Here is an 11,521-nt window from a genome sequence, read left to right as displayed (position 1 = left end):
TAACACCTCCCGCTCCTATCAACCGCACTAGGGCAGGTTAACCTCACGTGGCCCCTCTCGAGGCATTTATGGCACCGCATAGGGCACGCCTCGAGAGGGTCCACGCGGGCCACCCCCCAGCCGACCCGGATCCTTCCCATCCGGGTCAGCTCTCTCGCCGCGGTGAGGAGCAGGCGCATCCAGAGGCCGTGGCTGCCCCCAGCGGCCGGCTGCAGTGCACCGCACTGCACGTCGGAGGCGCCACAGTGCCCGGCCTCTGCAGCCCACCCCTTCACTTCTTCGACGTCCAAGGAGTCGTCGAGGTCGCGTAAGCGCACCTCGGCCATCCTCCTTGGACGGTCGACCTTCGTGCCCTCCTCCCCGAGGAAGACGCGCGTCACATACCCCGCGAGAAGGTCAGCCTTATCGGCATGCCCTTCCCCGGATACCTCTATGATCTTGGCACCGGTGGCCGCGGATCTGATATTGACCCGGCCCTCGATGCCAAGATCTTTCAGGCTGACCTCCCACCGCAGTCTGGCCATGGCCGGTAGTCCCCGTTGGGACGCATGAGGACCACGGCCGACGTGCGCGGGAGCCTCCGCCTGGGGGCCCTCTTGGGCGCTCCGCCGGCTTGCCCATTCGCCGGGGGGCCGGGGGCAGCCGCTTTAGGGGCTCCCTTAGCCGCCTTCTTCTCCGCGGCTCTGGCCCTCCTCCCCACCACCGTCGCGAAAGTCTCGACGCCCGCGACGGGCTGGGAGGGCCCGGCGTTCCCCTTCTTTGGGGGGTCCGCCTCCCTCGCTTCCTGCATCTGCTGCTGGAGGGGGCCTTTCCCTTCTTCTTCTTCTTCTTCTTTTTGGCCCCCCCCCCCGCAGCATTCGCGTCCTTCTTCAGGGGGTTTACCCCCTTGGCTCCGCTCCCCCGGTCGGCCCCGGGAACCGGGCGGCCCCACGCGGCGCCCCCTCCACCCCTTCGAGAGTCGGAGGGGCCCGCTGCAGGGCCGCTATCACGGGCCCCGCCGCCGACCAAGGACCGGATCGTCTCCTCCATCCTCTGGAGGGACTGGGCGACCACCTCCTGAATCCTCCTTTCCACCATCTCCCCCGTGAGCTCCCCTGCCTTCCCAGGCAGGGGCCTCCCCGCCTGCTTTCGCGGGGGGTGGGGGGACGGTGAAGAGGAGTCCTTCGCGGGGGTTTCGGGATTAGCCCGCTTTCTCGAAGCGGACTTCTCCCTCTTCCCCACCCGCGTCTTCCCCACCCCCGTGCCAGCCGCGCCCGGCGTGACGACGTCTTAGGTCCTCTTTTCCGGGGACGGGGGATCCGCCGTTTTCCCGGGTGGAGGAGGATCCTCCGGTAGCCCGGTGTTGTCCACCTCCATCATCTGCTCCCCCCTTGCCCCCTCCTCCGGCGGGGCGGCGTGCCGTTCCATCGGCGGAGGGTCGCGGGGGGGCGGCATCACCTTCCGGTCCCGCGCCTCCTTTTCCCTCATGAGGTCGGCGACCTGAGCCCTGAGGGACGCCAACTCCTGCCTCATCTGCTCCGTCTCGCCCGCCTCCCCGCTCAGCCTCGTAGACAAGGCGCCCACGGCGACCCTTGTGTACAGGGCCCCGTCCCTTATCAAGTCAGCAAGGGTACCTTTTAGGTTCTTGCTGGCCGAGACCGCCCCGTCGATCCTGCTGCTGAACTTCAGCACCTCAGCAACAAGGTCGCGGGTGGGGAGTTGGGGGATTTGCTCCTCCAGCTCCCTCACCTTTTTCCGCCACTCGGCCTTGGTCCTGCTGAGGTCCCTCTTGGCCTTCTTGCGTTCGGCCATCAGAACGCCCTTTCCCGTCGTGGGCGGCCTGCCTCGAGCGTCCTTCCTCTCGGGGGAGGGGTTCTCCTCCTCCTCGCTGGAGCAGCCTTGGGAGCGCGCGTGCTTCGCGTCCTTCCCCCTTCGGCTGCTCCTGCTCCTCTTGGTGGCCCCCGATTTGGACAAGTGGGATTTAACACTGACGTCGGAGCCACTGTCCTCCTCGGGGTCCACCATGAGAAGACGTATCAGGCCCCCGTCAAAAATACCAAGCCGCGAGGGAACTCCGACGCCTACGCCGCGACCGTTTCCCCGGGATACAACCCTCGCGACTGTTGCTGGGGTTGCGGGCAACGAGGACACGTACGACGATACTGCCGACGACCACTGAAGTTGTTTTGCTCCCAGTGCGGGAAGGAAGGGGTGCTCACCCGGGACTGCCATGGAACACAGCCGGGAAACCCGATAGGGGCCGAGGGAAAGAAGGACAATCCTCGGCCCACCGAAGAATCAGGGACCAGCGACGACTCCTAAAACGCTACCTGCCCAGCATCAACCCTGACCACGACCGTACCGACCATCGACCAATGGGCCACATCCGAATACAAGGAAGAAGATACAACGCGCTATTGGACTGCGGAGCTGTACTCTCCTACCTCTCGAACAACGTGGCCAACCGCATCCGACACCGAGGACTCAGCCGCCGTATCACAACATCAGTACACCTAGCAAATGGACAGATCAGTCCTATTAATGAGGAAATTAAAATCGAAGTAGAACTGGGCCGATACCGAGGGACACACACTGTTAGTATCAGGATAGTCGGGATCGAGGTAGTTGGAGATAGGCGGTCGGCAACGGCCACGAAGTACTTCGTTTAGCAACACTTTCATTGCCGGGAATATGATAAACGTTACGCACGGTTCGCTCGTCAAAGGACAACTCACTACTCAACCGTTACAAAAGGGGGAGCGTCCGTTCCTTCTCCCCTTCCACTCTGGACATCTCGGTGGTGCCAACCATGCAAAGAAAACGCAACTAACATAACTAACGCGCTAAGCTAGGACCTCTTCTGACATCCTCCCCCCTTTAGATATTCACGCTTGTATCCGTGGATATCAAAAGAAACATAAACGAAATTCACAATCTTTCAGGACATCTTACAGTACGTCCGCTTCGGGTTGTATATGGAACAGGAAGCATACTCTCACCGCTTAACTTCACTACGTCTGCTACCTGTTTTTGCTTGTCACTCCTTACATTACGATTGCTAGTTTTTTAGTTAATCCTTTTATCATAGATTTTACTCAACTCCTCCTGTTCCATATCCGTGTCTACTTCTAGATAATACAATTTTTGAACGGGCCGCACCAGAAGACTCCTTGCGGTACGTAAACGCACGACTCTCACAACCCCGTCTTTTCCGGGGAAAAGCTCTATTACGCGACCTAAGGGCCATTCTATTCGCTTATTACATTCATCCCCAATGAGTACAACATCACCAACTTTTATCTGACGGAGCTCGCAGGATCTCCTCGAAGAAGCATATTTCAATTGCCCGAGGTATTCCACTCGAAAACGTTTACGTAGCTCTTCTTTTAAGAATTGCCGATATCTGAACCTACCCCTCAATCTTTCTCCGTCAACGAAATCACACTCAGGCAAACCTACCTCGCGAATTTCTTGCAGAAATAAATTAGACGTAATAGGAGCCAGATCCCGAGGATCGTCAGATAAATATGTCAAGGGACGGGCGTTAATCACGGATTCGCAATCACACAGGACGGTAAGCATCTCTTCGTAACACAAACACGCTTTTCCGAGTATTTTCCGCAACATGCGTTTCAATATCTGGATTAACCGCTCCCACCAGCCTCCCCACCAGGGGGCACTTGGAGGGTTGAACCTCCATTCTATCTTCCGCGACACACAAAACTCTTCGATTTTCACTCGATCAACTTGTTTCAACAAGTTGTTGAAACCTCCGAAATTAGTCCCGTTATCGCTGTATACCGTATTCGGCCGTCCCCTTCGGGATACGAATCTCCGAAACGCCTCCATAAACCTTTCCGCGGAAAGGGACGACACCAACTCAAAATGTACCGCTCGATACACCGCACAGGTAAAAATGCAAACCCAGGCCTTAACATCAGCCTTGAGATACAATGGGCCCGCAAACTCCACCCCCACGATCTCGAACACTCTCGCGTCGCGAACCCGATCCCTAGGTAAAGGGGCTGTCATCGCGTTCAAAGGTCGTACATTTTGTCGCGCGCAGGCAACACATTTCTTTACAATATGGCGGGCGGCCTTTCTTCCGCGTATTATCCAATGGTTCTCCCTGAGGGTATTGAGCAAGGTGCTGACCGGGACATGTCCCAACCGTATGTGAGTATAAAGAATCATCATGCGAACTAGTTCGTTCTCCCCCGGCAGAACCACTGGGCAACGAAATGAAAAGTCATCGTCGCGCTTCAATATTTTCGATTTCGTTCGGGTCAAACCGTCTTCGTCGACAAAAACATACATATTACGCAGTTGTATGTCATCGCTCCCGCTGAACGATTTATGTTGTACAATCTTAAAAATAGTTCTTTCCGCACTCTTTAGTTCATCTAGCGTTAACCTCCCTCTTTTACGTTCGCCTGACTTGTCGGATTTACGCAACCTATAATTATTAACGAATCGCTTTATGCGAGCAAAAGCTCCCACTACCGTACGGAAACTAGAGACTTGAGGAACATAAAAGGGAACTATTTTCCCGGTACAATTCATTTGAGCCATCTCCGCGATAATTTCTGACTCCAGGATTTCCCTGTTTACATTAGCAGTTTTGCGTATTTCGTTTTTTATTTCGTCCTCGCAATACGTTACACTTGAGATTGGCCACTCACATTCGTTACCTCTTAGCCAGTTCGGACCGCTCCACCAATTCACACTACGGAGCATACTGAGCGCACAGCCACGTGACGGCAAATCCGCCGGGCTTAAGTCCCCCGGAATGTGCCTCCATTCACTAAGACTCGACAAACTTCTGATCTCTCTGACCCGATTGGCAACAAAAGGGGCCCAGGGACAATTGCGTTGAATCCAGAATACTACGGTGCTAGAATCACTCCAATACGTAACTCTTATCGACCATCTTAAGGGATTTCAAAGTAGAACGCGCTAGTCTGGTTCCCTTGCAGGCTGCCAAAAGTTCAAGTCGAGGAATCGTTATGGAAGCAACTGGTGCCACCCTTGCCTTCGCCGTAACAAATGAAATATTGACTTCGGAAGCACATTCCATTCGGGCAAAGATCACAGCAGCATACGCCTTTTTACTGGCATCGCAAAATACATGACACGTTATGTTAGTCTCGCGCATTGGTGAGACAAACATCCAGCGAGGGAACCGAAGATCGTTCAACTCAGACAGACTGCTTAGCCATTTTTTAAACTCGTCTCGAATCTTATCATCAACCTCGTCATCCCACCTGATTTTAGAAACCCAGATTTGTTGCAACAAAAGCTTGGGAGTAATCATTACAGGGCATACCAAACCGATCGGATCAAACACGCGATGTGAATAAGAGAGTATAAGTCGTTTCGTAATTTTCTCGTTCATGATCCCCTCAATCGAAGGAACCACGAGTCGCAAGGTATCTTCCTCCTTATCCCACACCAGGCCTAACACCGGTATATCTCTCCCTTCCGTTTTTGACCCAGAATTTTCCCATCCTCGAAGTTCAAATGCTCCCTCACTCATAGCAAGACTCGCATCATGTCTGAATTGCTCGACCTCGATCATTGTGCTCAAACTAGTAACACAGTTGTCTACGTAAAAGCTTTCCATCAACTTAGGAAGATTTTTCTCTGGATTCTTAAACCTAAATTGCATTTGTTTGTCGGTAAACAGTCGTTTCAAATGATGGTCGATCACCGCCCCTAAAAGGAAAGGGCTGCACGACACACCAAAAACTACGCGAACATGTCGATAAGTTATTATGTTTCCCAGTTCATCATACCATAGGAATCTTAATGAATCTCGATCCTTTTCAGTTAAACATATTTGCAAAAATGCTTTTCTGATGTCACTAACAACACCGATTCTTTCCATACGAAAACGCATTAAAATAGTGGAAATAAGCTCAATCAAATTGGGCCCCTTTTCTAAACATTCATTAAGTGATGGAAAGTTTTTACATTTTGCGGACGCATCGAACACCGGACGCAGCGGGGTGGTACTATTTTCTTTGACGACGCCCCTGTGAGGCAAATAGTGTGCTTCCTTGTCGACTTCATGGTCGGGTACCGCTTCGATGATTCCTTCCTTCAACCAATCTTGAAAAACTCGGTCGTATTCCTCGTACATCATGGAAGATCTCAGTTTCCTCGCGGTCGTAATGAGCCTCCTCTCAGCTAACTCCTTGTTGTCGGGTAAAACGGGATGTGTCTCTATCCACGGAAGACACACTTCATATCGTCCTTCCTTATTGACGGTAACTGTTTCCTCGAAACGCTGCATAACCTCGTCGTCATGATCTTTGCGGGACTTCTCTTTAATCGGGTCGTTAATACCGATCACATCAAGCTCCCAGAGATCAGACACACCGGCTTCACGCTGAAACATAGAAATAACCTGCCCAGCAATATCACTAGCAATAGGTTTAGGAACTTGACCCATCAATGTCCAGCCAAGATATGTCTCGATCGCGGACAAACCACACTTCAATTGCACCGTGCGACCAGTCATCAGTTTTCCCGCTATGTCCGCTCCGATGAGAACTCTAATAGGTGCGGCGCGCTCACATTTACTCGGTCCGTCGGAGAGTTGTACGCCTAGCTCCGCCAATTCATCCATCCACGGCTGCTTCTCCCACAGTGGAATCTCCGAGCATATTTCTTCTTCGTCAAATGCTTTGAAGTTACAGGAGTAACTATTGTCCAGACTGGCTAAGTGAACTAAATATTTCTTGTGCTCCTTAACCTTCGACGTGACATTGCCGAAAAGCGAATGCCTGAGCTTGTGTTCACTGATTGGTTCATATTGCATGCGACGAACAATGTCTTTAGTAACGTAAAATCGAGTGGAACCTGGATCGAAAAACAACCGCACCACGCTCTCTTCTTGGCCATTCCGAATTTTGGCATGTAGCGTTTGTAAAATAACATCCGCTCCTCTGGTTTGGTTGGAATTTGATAGCACTTTCTCTTTACTGTCGTCTACGTTGGATGGCGTCGCCGTTACACTCCCTTGGCTGTTTACATCGGGACACATTAACACCACGTGTCGACGGCTGCACAAAGCACACTTTTGACTACCGCGACACGCGCGACTCTGATGCCCGATCCTTAAGCAGTTGAAGCACGCGTTTTTCCGTTGTAAAGCTGCCTTCTTTTCGTCCATTGTCATTTTCCGCGCCTTTTCGCACTTCGTGCTCGCGTGTTCACTTTCACAGAACACACAGCTGCTGGGTTTGCTCGGCTTTCCCTGCGCGTGCAGGCTAATAGCAGACGGCGTATTTTTAGAGGAATCCGAGTGTTGTTTCTGTTTCGACGTCTTGCGTTCATCTCTCTTCAAGTCGAAACCATGCATGGCTATCGTTATCCTTTCTTCGTTCTCCACCTCAGAGCGTAGAAACTTGATTAGTTGAGTAAGACGTTCTTCCTTCGGTTCTCCTTCCACTTCAATCGGCACGGGATGGCGCTGCCAAGCCCGCAAAAGTTCCTCTGGTAAAGAGGACTCGACCAGCGGCAGTAACATGGCCCCGCATTTGTCTGATGTCACACCGAGAGATTCGAGAGCTCGTAGCTGGGCCTCTATCTTGTCATACAAACTGGACAACGGCATCCGGTCTTCTGGCTTCATGACGTTTTTCATAACTAGCTTGAGAAGCTCGCGCACGTACACCTCCACAAGCACTTCGTCTCGACCGAATCGATTTTTCAAACTCGCGATCGCACCATGGACCTAAGAATCTCTGGACCGAGCATACAGCGAGGGGGCTGTTAAATTCGCGGTAAGGGGAGGATAGTACTGTCTCTTTCTACAAGAGGTCACCGTCGGGTATTTCCGCCGTATATCCGATGATTCCCGAAAGACTAGACAAGTCTATACTCGCTAACTTCTGAAGTCCAGAGATTCTTACGTCCATGTTCCCGTCGAGAAATTATTATGTATAGACTATACACAAACTTCGACTATCTTCGGTTACATTCGTCATCAAGCCGAATGTGACCTCTTGTAGAATGAGATACCAAGAGGACAGAAAAGGAGAGCACTCTCGTCCCCCTTACCGCAAATTTAACAGCCCCCTTGCCCGTCCTCCCACTTCGTGCTCGGTCCAGAGATTCTTAGGTCCATGGATCGCACCGTCATAGTTCGTGTCAACCGGGGGGAAACTGCCCACCAGTTCTGCTGCACGCGATTGTGGTGCCATCGTTTGTATGAGGTACTGAAACTTATCTCCTTTATTGATGGTGGCATCTTCATGTATCTTCTTGAACTGTGACCAAAATGGTAGCCATTCTCTAACGTCTCCATTGAATTTTCTCAGCTCAATTTTAGGCAACTTCATCGTAGCTTTGGCGTTGATGGGCTGCACTTCAGTCGTCGGATTTTCCGTGCTATTTCCGGCCTTGCTCGTGACGGTGGATAAACGCGTCATGACTTCCATCCGCGCACGGATATATTTGCGGTTATACTCGTCATTGCCCTTTACTTCCGCTTCGATTGCCTCTTCTTTCACCTCTTCTGCCTTTATCATATGCGAGATATAAACCGAGTTAGCGTCCTCCAAAGCTTTGTTCTTATCTTCGAGAACTTGCAAATACACTTGTAACTCGTTTACACCCGTAGCACTCGTCGCAGCCTCGTTGATCCTATCCCCCAAGTCGTTGAGCGCGCGTGTGAACGCCCCTCGCATTACGGTGCGAGCCTTCTTTGCGGCTTCCATCTTAGACTCACGTTTCTTGCGCTGCACAAATCCCGCGACTATCCTTTTCACAGTCCTGTCACGGTCGCCAAAATGTTAGTATCAGGATAGTCGGGATCGAGGTAGTTGGAGATAGACGGTCGGCAACGGCCACGAAGTACTTCGTTTAGCAACACTTTTATTGCCGGGAATATGATAAACGTTACGCACGGTTCGCTCGTCAAAGGACAACTCACTACTCAACCGTTACAAAAGGGGGAGCGTCCGTTCCTTCTCCCCTTCCACTCTGGACATCTCGGTGGTGCCAACCATACAAAGAAAACGCAACTAACATAACTAACGCGCTAAGCTAGGACCTCTTCCGACACACACCTTCCACGTCCTCCCCGGCCTCACGGTGGACGTAATCGCGGGGATGCACCTACTTAATAAAGCCGGATTCCAATGGACACTACCCGGCCTAGCCGCCCTTCAACCGACCGATGGGGACGAGCAGGAAACGGACTGACCGAGTGTTCACCAGAACAACAGAATCAATTACGCAGGCTACTCGAGGAACTACTACCAAAGTTCGAACAGACGAAGAACACAACACAGATGACGGAACATCGGATCCGCCTACGCACCGGACAAGAACCGATACGCCAGCGATATCGGACTTACAACCCCGCGATGCAGGAAATCATCGACACCGAGATAGACAAAATGCTGAGCGAGGGATGCATCGAACCAACCAGCAGACCCTGGAATTCCGGCATAGTGCTAGCCCGAAAGAAAGATGGCCGATATCGCTTTTGCATCGACTTCCGCAAGGTAAACGAAGTCACCGAGAAAGACGCGTACCCACTACCACCGGTCCAACACATCCTAGATCAACTCCGCGACGCACGATACCTATCGACGATCGATCTCCGGAACGGGTACTGGCAGGTACCATTACACATGGACAGCAGACCACTCACCGCATTCGCAATCCCCGGGCGGGGACAATTTCGGTTCAAGGTAATGCCCTTCGGGCTACACGCCGCGCCGGCCACCTTCCAACGGCTACTCGACAGAATCATCGGACCAGATATGGAGCCCCGGGCGTTCGCTTATCTCGACGACATAGTCGTACTAGGCCGGACGTTCGACGAACACCTCCACAACTTGCGAGAAGTCTTACAGCGACTACTGGACGCCAACCTGCGGATTAATAAAGACAAATGTCAGTTTGGTAGAACGAGCCTACGATACTTAGGCCACGTGGTGGACCGAGAAGGACTACGTACAGATCCGGAGACGGTAAGGGCTATATTGAAGATACCCACCCCAGGCTCAGTACCCGCCCTAAGACGGTTCCTTGGCATGGTTTCGTGGTACCGGAGATTTATCCCAGACATCGCCACCGTGATGGCACCTCTCAATAACCGACTACAGGCGAGGGCTCGCTGGGAGTGGGGGATGGCCGAGGAACGGGCGTTCCAAACAGTACGAGCACAACTCGCCACCGCACCGGTACTCCAATGTCCAGACTTTACGAAAACCTTCGTCCTGCAGACCGACGCCAGCGACGTAGGATTGGGGGCCGTCCTGACACAGGATATCGACGGACAAGAACGGGTCGTGGCTTACGCCAGTCGCACGCTCCGCCCAGCCGAGAAAAATTTTTCAGCCACCGAGAAGGAATGCCTGGCAGTAATCTGGGGAATAGAAAAAATGAGACCGTACCTCGAAGGATACCACTTCCGCGTCATCACCGACCACTTCTCCCTACGGTGGCTACGCACACTGGAGAACCCGACCGGCAGACTGGCGAGGTGGGCGGTATCCCTGCAACAATATGACTTCGAGGTAGAGTACAGACGAGGATCGCTGAACCACGTCCCCGACGCGCTGTCACGACAACCTGTAGAGGAGGGGGAGGAGTGCACAACCACAGAATTGGCCACCATCAGCCCGACGGAAACATGCACATGGTACGAGTGGACAAAACAGAAAGTACTGTTGCGTCCGGCTCCGCCGTCCACACGACACCTCGCGCACTCGCGCACTCGTCGGCTCGACTTCCGCTCGCGGCGCACGCCACCGGGCCGCGAAGAAATCAATAAAGATTGGAAATCAACAAGGGAACTTTATTTAGTAAAGAACACACGTCTGTACTCTCCAAGAGCCCAGAGACAGAATCACAAAATCAATAATCAACAACCGCGCATCGGTCCTTCGCGACCGATCTTTTAAACCGCCGCGACTTCAGCCCGCGGCTGGCGCGCACTCCCAGGGCGTCGCATCCGAGCACGGGCGTAACAGTACTAACAAACCCGCAGCAACACCCAGACTACAGATTACAAGGAAGCTACCTATACCGACACTTCCAAGGGAGATACTCCAACAACGAGGACACCGACACGACCGCCTGGAAATTATGCATACCCAAAGACCAAAGGGAACAGACACTACAAGAATGTCACGACGCCGATACAGCAGGACACCTCGGGATCACCAAAACGATCGCCCGACTCATGCAACACTACTACTGGCCGGGAATGACGAGGGAAGCGGCAAAGTACGTACGCCAATGCAAGAGCTGCCGACTCCATAAGGTGCAGCAACAACAAACAGCCGGACTCATGCACCGTAGCCAAGTGGAAGAACCAGCAAACGTTATAGCAGTAGATCTAATCGGACCGCTACACAGTGGGGCAAAGTCCCGATTTCGTGGCCAAAAATCCCAAATTACCTGTACGAGGGTTTTCGAGGTCGCTGATTACGAATCTGAGGTCAGATTTTCAAAATTCAAAATGGCGGATCCAAAATGGCGGCCAGAACTGTTCATACGTTGAAAATATGAAGTGAAA

General features: G+C 52.7%; 3 protein-coding genes across 3 annotated transcripts in view; all 3 read right to left on the bottom strand.

Moving 5' to 3' along the window:
* The window catches only part of LOC105557402, a 5,250-nt gene extending 4,726 nt beyond the window's left edge, over positions 1 to 524 (bottom strand). Inside the window, exon 1 of the mRNA XM_012004646.1 lies at positions 385 to 524. Coding sequence (XP_011860036.1) covers positions 385 to 524 — 140 coding nt within the window. The remainder of the gene's footprint in view (positions 1 to 384) is intronic.
* A 2,521-nt stretch (positions 525 to 3,045) lies between these two features.
* LOC105557401 lies at positions 3,046 to 4,716 on the bottom strand. Its single transcript, XM_012004645.1, has one exon. The coding sequence runs from the start codon at positions 4,714 to 4,716 to the stop codon at positions 3,046 to 3,048; it is 1,671 nt and encodes a 556-aa protein (XP_011860035.1).
* A 163-nt stretch (positions 4,717 to 4,879) lies between these two features.
* LOC105557400 lies at positions 4,880 to 7,618 on the bottom strand. Its single transcript, XM_012004644.1, has one exon. The coding sequence runs from the start codon at positions 7,616 to 7,618 to the stop codon at positions 4,880 to 4,882; it is 2,739 nt and encodes a 912-aa protein (XP_011860034.1).
* Positions 7,619 to 11,521: the final 3,903 nt, after the last annotated feature.

The sequence above is a fragment of the Vollenhovia emeryi genome, unplaced genomic scaffold, assembly GCF_000949405.1.
Source record: "Vollenhovia emeryi isolate VEMERY1.0 unplaced genomic scaffold, V.emery_V1.0 DF939497.1, whole genome shotgun sequence".
Classification (NCBI taxonomy): Eukaryota; Metazoa; Arthropoda; class Insecta; order Hymenoptera; family Formicidae; genus Vollenhovia; species Vollenhovia emeryi.
Note: the sequence above shows the minus strand (reverse complement) of the source record. Positions and strands in the feature narration are given on the sequence as shown.